This window comes from Lactuca saligna, chromosome 5, assembly GCF_052625555.1.
Source record: "Lactuca saligna cultivar CGN05327 chromosome 5, ASM5262555v1, whole genome shotgun sequence".
NCBI lineage: Eukaryota > Viridiplantae > Streptophyta > Magnoliopsida > Asterales > Asteraceae > Lactuca > Lactuca saligna.
Genome location: NC_136421.1, coordinates 22126162 through 22137008, shown reverse-complemented (window position 1 = coordinate 22137008; position 10847 = coordinate 22126162). Strand labels below are relative to the sequence as shown.

Sequence of the window (10847 nt, the reverse complement as noted above, 5' to 3'; positions counted from 1 at the left end):
AAAAAGAACTAGAAGCTTCATGCGTCTAGGGTTTCGGTTGAGACTTAACTTAAGCAAAAGTTGTGAGCACAACCAAAACATTGGTTATTATTTCTTGTTTTAAGGTTCGAGTAAAGAATCAACTCAAAAACAAATGATTCTAGTTCAAGATTAAACGTTTATAGTTTTTCTAAAGTTATTTCCGATGATAAAAATACTTGTGTAAAAAATTACATTTTTTCTCTCATCTATATCGGTCACACACTTCAATTTTAATATATACCAAACATTGAACAAACTATCATGTCACATACCTACGCCCCTTAAGGCATCCAAAAAGATCACAAATTCGAATCCTACAAACACTCATCAATCATTACAATTTACAAGTCTCTGAAAATGTACAACGACTCGCATGAAATATCATGGTACATAAGCCGGCTTATGTGTACGAACACCCGGTTGATACAAATTCAGATGATGCATTGCTTTCGCGAAAAGCTCTCTCATGTCGGGATACTGAGTCAAAACAGATCGAGCACCACCTTCAATGACACTCAACACTCTAGCTTCTTCAAGAACGTTATTATTACCCACATGTAATGCAAGATAACACAAGAGTTTAAGCCCAAGAACTTGAATCTTGATATCATCGCTACTTTTCAAGAAGCCCATTATACGAGGAACCCCATTGAACTCCAAAATCGCCTTCGAGTGTTCCACACAGTTGAAGTTGTCAGGGCAAACGAATTTCGTCAATGTCATCACGGTTTCGTTAGTGACGTCACTCACTTCGTGGTCTAGCTTTGAAACTAGAGGTCCAAGTATTCGAGTCTCTTTAGCAGGAAAGGTTCGAGCCAGTGAACCAATTGTCGTTATGGCTGGAACCACCAGGTCCGGGTTGGGTTCGTGGTTCAGGACTCGTAGAAGCTGGTCCAATAGGGTTCTTGCAGCTGGCAAATTGGGTTTGAACACTTGACGTCTTAACTCGGCGTTTGACTCGGCGACTGCAGTCAACTCGGTGACTGTCATTAAGCAATTTATCTGTAGTTGTGGGTTTTCGTGTTGGATGAGTTTTGCTAAACAAATTAATGCTTTTGTTTCGGTGATCTTCTTAGTGTTCGATAAACTCCCTTTTGATAATGTCCATAATGCCCTCGCACAACTTATCTTGAGATCGAGTTTTTCTTCGGGTGAAGCGACGTCGGTTTCTTTCTTATAGTTGAAAGATAAGGAAGAACTGAAATGGTATTGGTACCCAGAAGTGGTAATTATGTCATCCAGAACGACGTCGTTTGCTAAGAATGTGACGATTGGTCTCGTCACGTTCTCCCTTCCGAATTCCTCCTGTACACATGGATCAATTTCTGCCATTTTTGACAACAGATTGATCACATTTGTTCGGACAACTACGGATGTGGAATCGTTAAGGACTTGAACAATGGTGGGAATAGCCATGGATCGAACAAAAGCGGAGATTTTTTCTCCATCGGTTGCTAAAGCGTGGAGCGTGGCAGCGGCGGCAATTTGGGACTCCGGTGACGCTCCTTCTTTTAGTAGTTTAAGAAGCGGCGGAATTCCGTCTTCTTCAATGATCATCTTCTTGTTCCGGTCGTTGTCACCGGCTAATGATCCGAGGGAATTTGCAGCGTCGACTCGGACTTTGAGTTGCGTGGAATGGTGGACGGTGGCAATGTTGGACCAAACCCAGGCGAGTACAGGGTCGTTGCTGGCAATGGGAGGGAGGGAAGGGTTTACACCGGCGTTGTCATCCGGAACAAAAACGGAAAGGAGCCATTTGATATCGGCGATGGAAGACTCCAGAAGACTCGACACTTTCCGGACATCCGCAGAGGTGGTGATAGCAAAGACCTGACGGAGGATGCCGCTTCGTTGCTTACACTTGCGAACAAGCGTCTGGGCTCGTTCAAGATTCAAGGAGAGATTGGAGAAGATGGAGCGGAGAGGGCGGTCGTAAAATGTGGTGGAGGAGGAGGTAACGAGTCGAGCGGTGGAACGGAGGAGGTGGGCGAGTTGGGCGGCGAGTGTAGCGAGGTCGGAACAGTCGAGCTTTGAAGGTTGAAGGTCTTTAACGGATTTGACGAGTCTGTCAGCTAGTAGAATTTGGAGGGCGAGTTGTTGGATGGATTTGTGGTGTTGGGCCATGGCGGTGGGCGGCAGGACAGACGGTGTCACGGTGGGGATTGAGGATTGTTTGACATTATTGTAGCAGGGGCGGAGGTAGTATGAGGATGACTACAACTAGACTAGTTCGACTGTTTACGAATACGACTAGGGAAATATTTTATGGTTGTGAAGAGGAGAGAGAATAAGTGATAAGTGATGTGTTTTTCCAACACACTCACACGTAAGAAATTTCTACTTTCACATAACCTTTCCGTGGCCAAACCAATAATTTTGAATTTTGATTGAATGTGAAGATGATTTTGCAGTGTAAACGAGACTCCGTCCACTCCGTCAAACCTAGACATTAATGGGTTTAGCTATCTATGTTGGTTAATTGTCGTATCTCTACTCTCTAGTCTCTAGTCTATATATAAAACCAACCACGTCAACCACCCACAACTAAAAAATAAATCTATATCACATGTATATTATATCAGATAGCAAACAAAGCAGATCTAAATTTAAAACTAATTTTTGAAGCAACCAATATCACTACAAAGAGAAAGAAAAAGAAGTAGCCAAAAAAAGTAGTCTAAAACCAAAGTAAAACGATACGGATATTTTACGCTTAAATAATAAAAAAAGAATGATGATTGTTTAGTGGACTAGTCTAAAACCAAGGGACTACTTTTAAAACGATTGACCTTAAGCAACAAGTAAAAAAAAAAAGTAGGGTAAAGGAGCATATGCTTTTCCTATAGTGGCATATAGTGGGCCATATTATTATCGACTACATAATTAGATATTTTGAAGATATAAAGAGAGTGATACCTAATAGCAATAGTGAGGTGTCGGAGATATGACCAAAAAGTCCAGAGTGACACGTGATGACTAACTACACTTATGAACCAGCTTTGAATTTCATCGGTCGTGGTCCAAACTTATCTTAAACAAAAAAATGATAGTACGTACCAAAGGAAACATATGAAATGAAGTGAAATGGAGACTGGGTCAAATTCATAGCACAACCAACCAAAGTATAATATAAAAATAGGTCATACAAACTTCAACTACATACATCAAAGCTTGGCAATCAAAGCATTTGAAACAGACTTGGTTGCAACTCCAACGCCTTCTTTAGCTTCATTGTCTTTCACATCCATCTCACACACTCCTGGAGGGACATCAACCGCTGGTGAGCAGTTGAAGAATCCATGTGGCTGCATCCAAATATATTTAGAAAAAAAATAAATTAGCAAATAAGATATTTGTTTGATTGTCGGATCATAATACAAATGGATGTTGGATGTTGGATGTACCCACAGTTGTTGGTAGGGTGCCAGTGACAGGGAGAGGGACCATGGTCAGGGTCAGGGTCAGAGGGATTACGTGGGAATCTTGGGTAAAAAAAAAAAAAAGTACTCATAAAGGGATTATGATATTGATTGATCAAGATAAGTTATAATAAGTAGATGATTACCTGAAGCATAAAACCAATGTGTTCAACTGGCATAACAGGCCAGTCTTCTAACCTAGGAACATGAGTGATCCCAAATACATACCTGACATGTAGGATGGTGAATTGGTGAGATCAAATTCAAAGGAAAAAAAATAAATATATGTTGACTGACCAAAGTACGATATCAGTTTCCTCAAGGGAACGATTTTGCTTGACCCATGAGGCTAAGCCTTCACCAACACGTGGATTCTGATTAGGAAACTCTCCTCCAGGAAAATTCTCATCAAGTGCATAAGGTGTAACCCAAAGATTATGTTTAAGAAATTCAGCCCTTCTCAAAAACTTAGCCTCTGAACCTGCTAATGGCAAGCAGTTTGAACCCGGTACCAGCTTATACCCGGTCAGCTGCCCCGTTCTATTCACAGTCCGAGTGTTTCTAATCTACATACACATTTCACCAATAATCTACAAAAAGATTTTTATATACATATAAATAATTCTTTTAAAAGGGAAAACATGCTTACAATCCAATGACGAGCAGATAACTGATTGCAATCACGCATAGCTTCATTTTCAGTTTTAAGTAAAGTTTCTTCGGTGTAGAATGCATTATTATGGACATTATCTTTCCCAGATTCTTCAACTTTCACATTAACTTCAACAACCTGAAGTGAACAAACAAAACACAATAAGGGTCTGTTTTGGTAAGGTGGAGTGGAATCACAATTCACAAAAAAAATGGAATGGATCATTACGTTCCATTATCCTGTTTGGTTGGTTTGAACTTTGAACGAATCATTCAAACATTTTTTTAAATATGTTATATACCTGGTTATATGCTTCTCCAGGCTTGCAATCAACAGCCATATCCATACGAGCAACAAAAAAGTGTTGATGAACTGGCGCATACAGCCCTGGTGCAATTGTTGTCCCATATTTTCTAACTTCCCCAGGCTGCAATGCTCCTAAACTCAAAATCCCTGTAAGTTTAACTTCAGCTTCAATCTTTCCATCCTGCAAACAAAACCATACAATACACCATCATTTAAATAACTGAAAATTCATAATTAGGTTTTGAAATCATGTAGTATATAAATATAACTAACTCACCTGATAAAAGTGCCAATAGAATCCGTATTCGTAATTGGCAACAGTACATATAAATGACACTGTAAGACGCCGAGATCTTCGTACTTCCGCTAAGCCAGTTCTCCAGTCTTGATGCTTCCACAGGATTCCATGATCCTCTTCATGCATACATACACAATTTTCAATTGTTTCAACACCTCCAGTGAAGTTTGTAAAATGCGCATCAAAGTACTTGATATAACCTAGGCAATCACATCCCTATAAAAAAAAAACAATACTCTTTAAGCATATACTCACACGTTACAGTTACAGTTAAACACCTCAATTTTAAAAACATAAATGAGCAAACCTTTTTAAGAGAATGAGCATTTTTTCCAAGACCATCTTCACCTGCATCAAACGCATTCTTTCTGTAATGTGGATCGTTTGGATCACCATAAGGAACAACCATTTCAACAAAGCTCAATCTATGAGCAATTGGTCTTCTACCTCTGCTTCCATCAACATATGCAACTGAGTGTATCACTAATCCCTCCCTTGGAGTAAACCCAATACGAAAGTTCCACTATCAACAAAAAAAAAAAAAAAAAAAAAAAAAGTCATTTTTAACATATATGTTTTACTAATATAAAAAAATTAAGATGCCACATCACTACCTTTTGCCATTCAACATATTGGCCATTAACACGGAAGCTGGGCCCATCGGGCTGAAGAATTTGTAGTGGCTTTACATCGCTTCGGTCAACGCCACCTCGTGTATGAGCAGGAGTGTAGTTTCTTAAAGGATCAGCAGGTGGCAATGGGACAAGTTTTCGGTCTTCAAAGTCAATGACAACCATGTTTTGCATGTCAACAAGAATATAGATTCCTTCAACGGGTCGGGCGTATCCGTTTTCCATTGGGCTATCACTTTCAGTCCTACAGAAGATAAGTGGTTTTGCTAATCTTCTGCTAGGAGCATCTGCTTCACTATGATAACCAACACACCAAGCATCAACCATCACAAGATCCATATCTTCAATACCCCTCTTCTTCATAGCTTCTTGAAAAGGAAAGTACTCTTTCACAACAGCTTCACATTCAGCATATTCAACAGCATCCTGTGATGGATGGATGGATAATCATGAGGGCATCAGTAAAGTTAAATCTTTTTTTTTCGATTTATATAAGAGAAAGAATGGGGAGTAGAGTAGAGTAGAGTAGAGTACCATGGGAGGCTGAACATCTTGAATTGTTCTTGAAGAAACGACTTTCCCTCTATGATGTCCACCACGAGTTGTTGCATGTACTTCGGATAATTCAACAATCCAAATGCTTGTTTCGTTTGATTTTTTATTGTAGACAACAAGTCTAGCTCTCCTTGGAGGAAGCTTACTAGGTATTACAGCACCACCTTTGCTTCTGGGTAGTAAAGAAGGTTGGAAAGGTGGAAAGAAATATGCATCTGCAAGTGCAACAACACTTTTATCTGGTTCTGATAGAACCACCTCCACAAACCGCATACCATCTCTGACCTGAAAAAGAAAATTCAAACACACAATTAGTATGTCATCATTCATCATGATTACGATGATTTGAATGTTAACAGCATAATCCCAATTAATACCTCAGGTGTCGCTCCAGCTGCCCTGACAGTTGCTACTGCTACTTTGATTTCAGCAGCAGATAACGGGTCCAATGGATGGCTAGTTTGAGCTCTTGTGAGGATTTGGATTCCTGTAAGAGTAGAGCATGAATTTGTCAAACTGCAAGTGGTGAAAGATTTGGAGGCCAAATATAAAAGAGATCTTGAATGACCATCTTACAACTTATAATAATGTTGCTTATCATTACTTTCACTGTGATAGCTAAAAGCAAAACACATGGATTACTTATGAAGTAATGAGGCAACTATAATGAATCATGATCTCTTTTGCATATGTAAGTTAAGGGTATAACGAATTCTAGATAAGCCACAGCTCTCGAATTCATCATCTTGTAGAATGTAGCTCTTAAATACTGAGCTAATCTACAACCATCCTTCTTCTCCCTAACACAGACATCTACTCTTGTACTTTCAATTAACTCTAGGATTTAACTCTTTCTATCAAGAGATTGACTGACATAAGGTTTAACTTCAGGATTCCGCAAAGACAATTCATATACGATCAAACAAAGGTCACGAATCAACGATAGAAGACAGATAGCAGACAATGTTTCATTAGCAGATACCAAAACTTAAAGTGATATTGTCTAATACGCTCATACAACAATATTCACAGTTGTGTATATCTATCGCGAAACTACACATATGGTAATATCCGTAAAGATAGATTTATCGGTGTTACTATACATATATGCATATACAAGTACATGCAACAAAACTAGAGATAAATCCCTAAATACGCATATAGATATTTCTAAATGCCGAATATATAAGATTCGACATATACATCAATGCAAACAAAGATATAGATTACCTTTAGTGGAAGCGGAAGGATCGGTAGTATTGATCAAGGTAGCGATTGATGTATTCTTGATCGGCGTCTTCTGATCGTTGTTGTGCCAGTTTTCGACAACAACGACGTCAGCGGAAACCGCCTGACGGTGGATCGGAAGTGAATCATCGGTAGAATGCGACGCCTTTTGCGAAGTTGAGGCCATTGTAGGGGGTTAGCAAGCTCACCAAATCCACCGTAGTAATTGCAGTGTGTACAATCTACTGACATACAGAAGCAATTCTCTCTGTGTATAATAATGATCCCACTCACTCTATCTCCCCTGACGTTAGCCTCTTCAACTGAATCAATGGATTTCGATTACAGTGTAGGAATCTGTGGATAATGAGATATCACAGCAGGAGGAGGATGAGAAGAAGAGGGAAGTAGGGCTTGTGGTTTTTTATGAATCTAAAACAGAATTTACGGAGAAGGGGAGATATATACGAAGGTGGAGAAGTAGCAGATGAAGACTGCTGATCTCACGTGACAAGAGGGGTTAAGAGGGTGTTGGAGTTGAGTATTGAATTCTTTTTTATATTATGATTACGATCATTTAAATTTTTTAATGTTTAGATAAACAGATTCTGATTTTAATTATTATCTGTTGAATATATGTCGCAAAGTTGATTATGTGACAATTTTTAGGAACAGATAACTACGGAATTACCTATAAAAAAATGTAAAAGATCATCTTTATATATGTTTATGTTGCATAAAATAAATAATAAATCGTTTATGTATTTGATAAAGTGTGATTATTATGAAAGCTTAATACATAAAAGACAGAAAAAATTATCATCCTTGCATATTATTTGAATTTAAATTTAAATTTTTGTATTTTAATTATTTAGTTAATGGGTGTTCAGTATATGTTGTAAAATTGATTATGTGATAATATTTAGGGAGATAATTAACTATAGCAAAAAAAAGTTGCAAAAGAGAATTGTTATATACGTTTATATTTGCATTAAAATGTAACGATTAAATAATAAATTGTTAGTATTTGATAAATTGTGATTATTATGAAACTAATAGATGAATGACTAAAATTATTATCTCACATATTATTTTAATTTTAATTTAATTATTTTGTTTGCCACCGGTAACAATTTGATTATTTTTAAAGTTTTTTAAAACATTTAAACACACTGCAACACCTGAATTCATGTATGAATTTTTATGTTTTAGTCTTACATTTTTTAGATGGCCGCGACTTGGTGAAGAAGGATCACCACGATGTGGTAGAGCCGCATGAATTGCGCATTTCGTTAAGTCACCACAACGTGGTCATGCATTGGCACGACGTGGTGATGATAGGGTTCAAAACCCTAGATTTCGGGTCTTGAGCCCTATTTAAAGGATGTGATATGTAGGATTTGTCCACTCTTAGCCCCCATTACTATTTTATGTGCATAAGATCAAATCCTAACCTCCTTTTAAGCTTTTTGAGCTCATTTTGGTGATTTGGTTACCTTTGAAGGAAGAAAAAGATGTTTTTTGTGCAAGGATCCATCAAGCAACTCATCTCCACCTTTACGATCATCTTTTGGACCATTGTAAGTCTTCAAGGTTTGATTTTTTTTCTGTTTATTTCTAGTATATCTAGGAAAGTTAGTGTATTATGGTCCAGTGTGGAAGTTGGAATGAATGGGTATGACAAAGTTAGCAGCTTTATTACTCACCAAGCTCCCTAGAGTATTATATCTTTTGGATTTAGAAGTTGAAAGTGTTTTTAAAGCCATGTATGAGATTTATGTCATTTTTTTACCTTTCGACTTAGTTTGAGTGAAGGACATGCATGGGTCATGCATGTCTATAAAGTTTGGATTTTTATGAACATTTAGGATCCCAAGAAGCTTTCTAGAAAGTTTGAGCAAAGGGCTTAACGGATTTAGAGCTTAATCTATTAAGTTGTCTCCAATCATAAACCACGACACAGCATGTTGCTCATCACGACGTGATAAGGGGGTTTCCGCGGCTGTTTTGTCGTGTTGATGCAACAACGTGGTGACATGTTTGCCATGACATGGTGGCAGAGTTGGTCGCGATTGTTTTATTGGGAATAGCCATGATGTGGTCAGCAGTTGGCCACGACATGGTGACCATTAGTCGTTGACTTTTTGACTTGGTCGTCCTTTGGTTCAATTGCTAGTTTTAGAGGGTAGACCAAGGTTTTGACCTTGGGTATTTTGTTAACTGGGGTGTAGCACCAGTTTTACGACTATACGAGCTTTGGTGTTTTCGACTTCGAGTTTGAGGCGAGTCTTCTCGTTATATTGTATAGGATGTTAGTCTGTCTTTGTGACTCTTGCATGTATGTCGACCGGGGCATGTTATGTATATTGGGCGAGGCCCGTACTGGTATGTTGTATTTTGGAAAACTTACTAATCTTTGTGATTACGATTTTATGTTTAAATGTTTTTGGTGTTTTTGGTCTATAATGGAAGAATCCGACTTGATTGCATTGCATCCCCTGGAGTTTTCTACACTATCTATTTTATGATTCTACTATAATGTTTTGAGAATATATTATACTCTGATTATCTTTTGAATGATTGAATGGATGGTTTTTGGTTGTTGGAAAAATGAATTTTTACCTTGTATATTTGGGATGTTTTTACCTGATATATATATATATATATATATATATATATATATATATATATATATATATATATATATATATATATATATATATATATATATATACACACACACACACAGAGAGAGATAGAGAGAGATGATGGTTCAATTGAAAAAAAAAATTGAGAATGAGGAAATCATTCTCAGCCACACATTTATTTTACCGCAAAAAACTTAGATATATATATATATATATATATATATATATATATATATATATATATATATATATATATATATATATATATATATATATATAGAGAGAGAGAGAGAGAGAGAGAGATGATGGTTCAATTGAAAAAAAAAAGGTTGAGAATAAGGAAATCATTCTCAGCCACACATTTATTTTGCCGCAAAAAACTTAGACGTACCGGCCGAATGGGTAATTGATATACATGTGTTTTCCAACTAAACATGTTTCCTTAAAGTATGGTAAGTATCACCTTAATATACACAAAAATATGTTTTTTATAATGTTATTTTTGTCGAAATTTTATTTTAATTATATCAAAATTCATAATTTTGTATTCTCTATAAATAGACATTCACGTTGATATAGTTTTGAGATAAAATAAAATAAAAAAAAATTTTAGAGTTTCAGCTATCGTTATTCATAAGTGAATAAAAACGCATCAGGTTTTTATTACAGTATATTCGTTATTTACTTATGAATAAAACGTATGCTTAATTTTTTTACAGTTTAAGATTCGTTTATATATGAATATAACGCGTTATGAAGTTTTCTTACCTAAAATATATATTTTTTACATCATCTTTCGTCACATGTTATATTTATATATGAATAAAATGTGTATTAATTATCGTTATATGTTATATTCATATATTAATAAAACATTTATAAGATTTTTGTTATAGTTCATTTGTTATTCATATATAAATAAGTAGTACGTTAAAAAAAGATGGAGTGTTTTAAAATTTTGAATTACTTATTCATATAAAAATAACAAATGAACTGTAACAAAATTATGATAAATGTGTTCTGCGTATATTAATATAACTTGTGAGGAAAGTCAATATACGTTTTATTCATATGTGAATATAACATGTA

The 10847-nt window shown here is 36.4% G+C and overlaps 2 protein-coding genes across 3 annotated transcripts; both read right to left on the bottom strand.

Annotated features, from left to right (window-relative positions):
- Positions 1-402: 402 nt before the first annotated feature.
- Positions 403-2145, bottom strand: LOC145045138 (uncharacterized). Its single transcript, XM_078993477.1, has one exon. It carries the CDS (start codon positions 2143-2145, stop codon positions 403-405), a length of 1743 nt encoding a protein of 580 aa, XP_078849603.1.
- Positions 2146-3126: 981 nt separating this feature from the next.
- On the bottom strand, positions 3127-7610 carry LOC145048797 (diamine oxidase [copper-containing] 1, peroxisomal-like). 2 transcript variants are annotated; one of them, XM_078997410.1, is made up of 11 exons: positions 7114-7609; positions 6261-6370; positions 5863-6168; positions 5311-5754; positions 5004-5219; positions 4676-4912; positions 4394-4579; positions 4090-4230; positions 3738-4006; positions 3587-3668; positions 3127-3326 (listed from the first exon to the last, which is right to left on the bottom strand). In XM_078997410.1, the coding sequence occupies exons 1-11, from the start codon at positions 7295-7297 to the stop codon at positions 3186-3188; spliced, it is 2316 nt and encodes a 771-aa protein (XP_078853536.1). In that variant the 5' UTR covers positions 7298-7609; the 3' UTR covers positions 3127-3185. The 2 variants fall into 2 exon arrangements, with proteins under 2 accessions (XP_078853536.1, XP_078853538.1); XM_078997412.1 differs by lacking the exon at positions 3127-3326 and adding an exon at positions 3397-3503 and having other exon boundaries at positions 7114-7610.
- Between the last annotated feature and the right edge of the window lie 3237 nt (positions 7611-10847).

Excerpts from the sequence above, each read along its gene's own strand:
- LOC145045138 (XM_078993477.1), bottom strand. The coding sequence starts at position 2,145 with ATGGCCCAACACCACAAATCCATCCAACAACTCGCCCTCCAAATTCTA.
- LOC145048797 (XM_078997410.1), bottom strand. The coding sequence starts at position 7,297 with ATGGCCTCAACTTCGCAAAAGGCGTCGCATTCTACCGATGATTCACTT. Across the intron at positions 4,913-5,003 it reads ATGCTCATTCTCTTAAAAAG|GGATGTGATTGCCTAGGTTA; the intron begins GTTTGCTCATTT and ends TTTTTTTTATAG. Across the intron at positions 3,327-3,586 it reads ACATTGGTTTTATGCTTCAG|CCACATGGATTCTTCAACTG; the intron begins GTAATCATCTAC and ends ATTTGGATGCAG.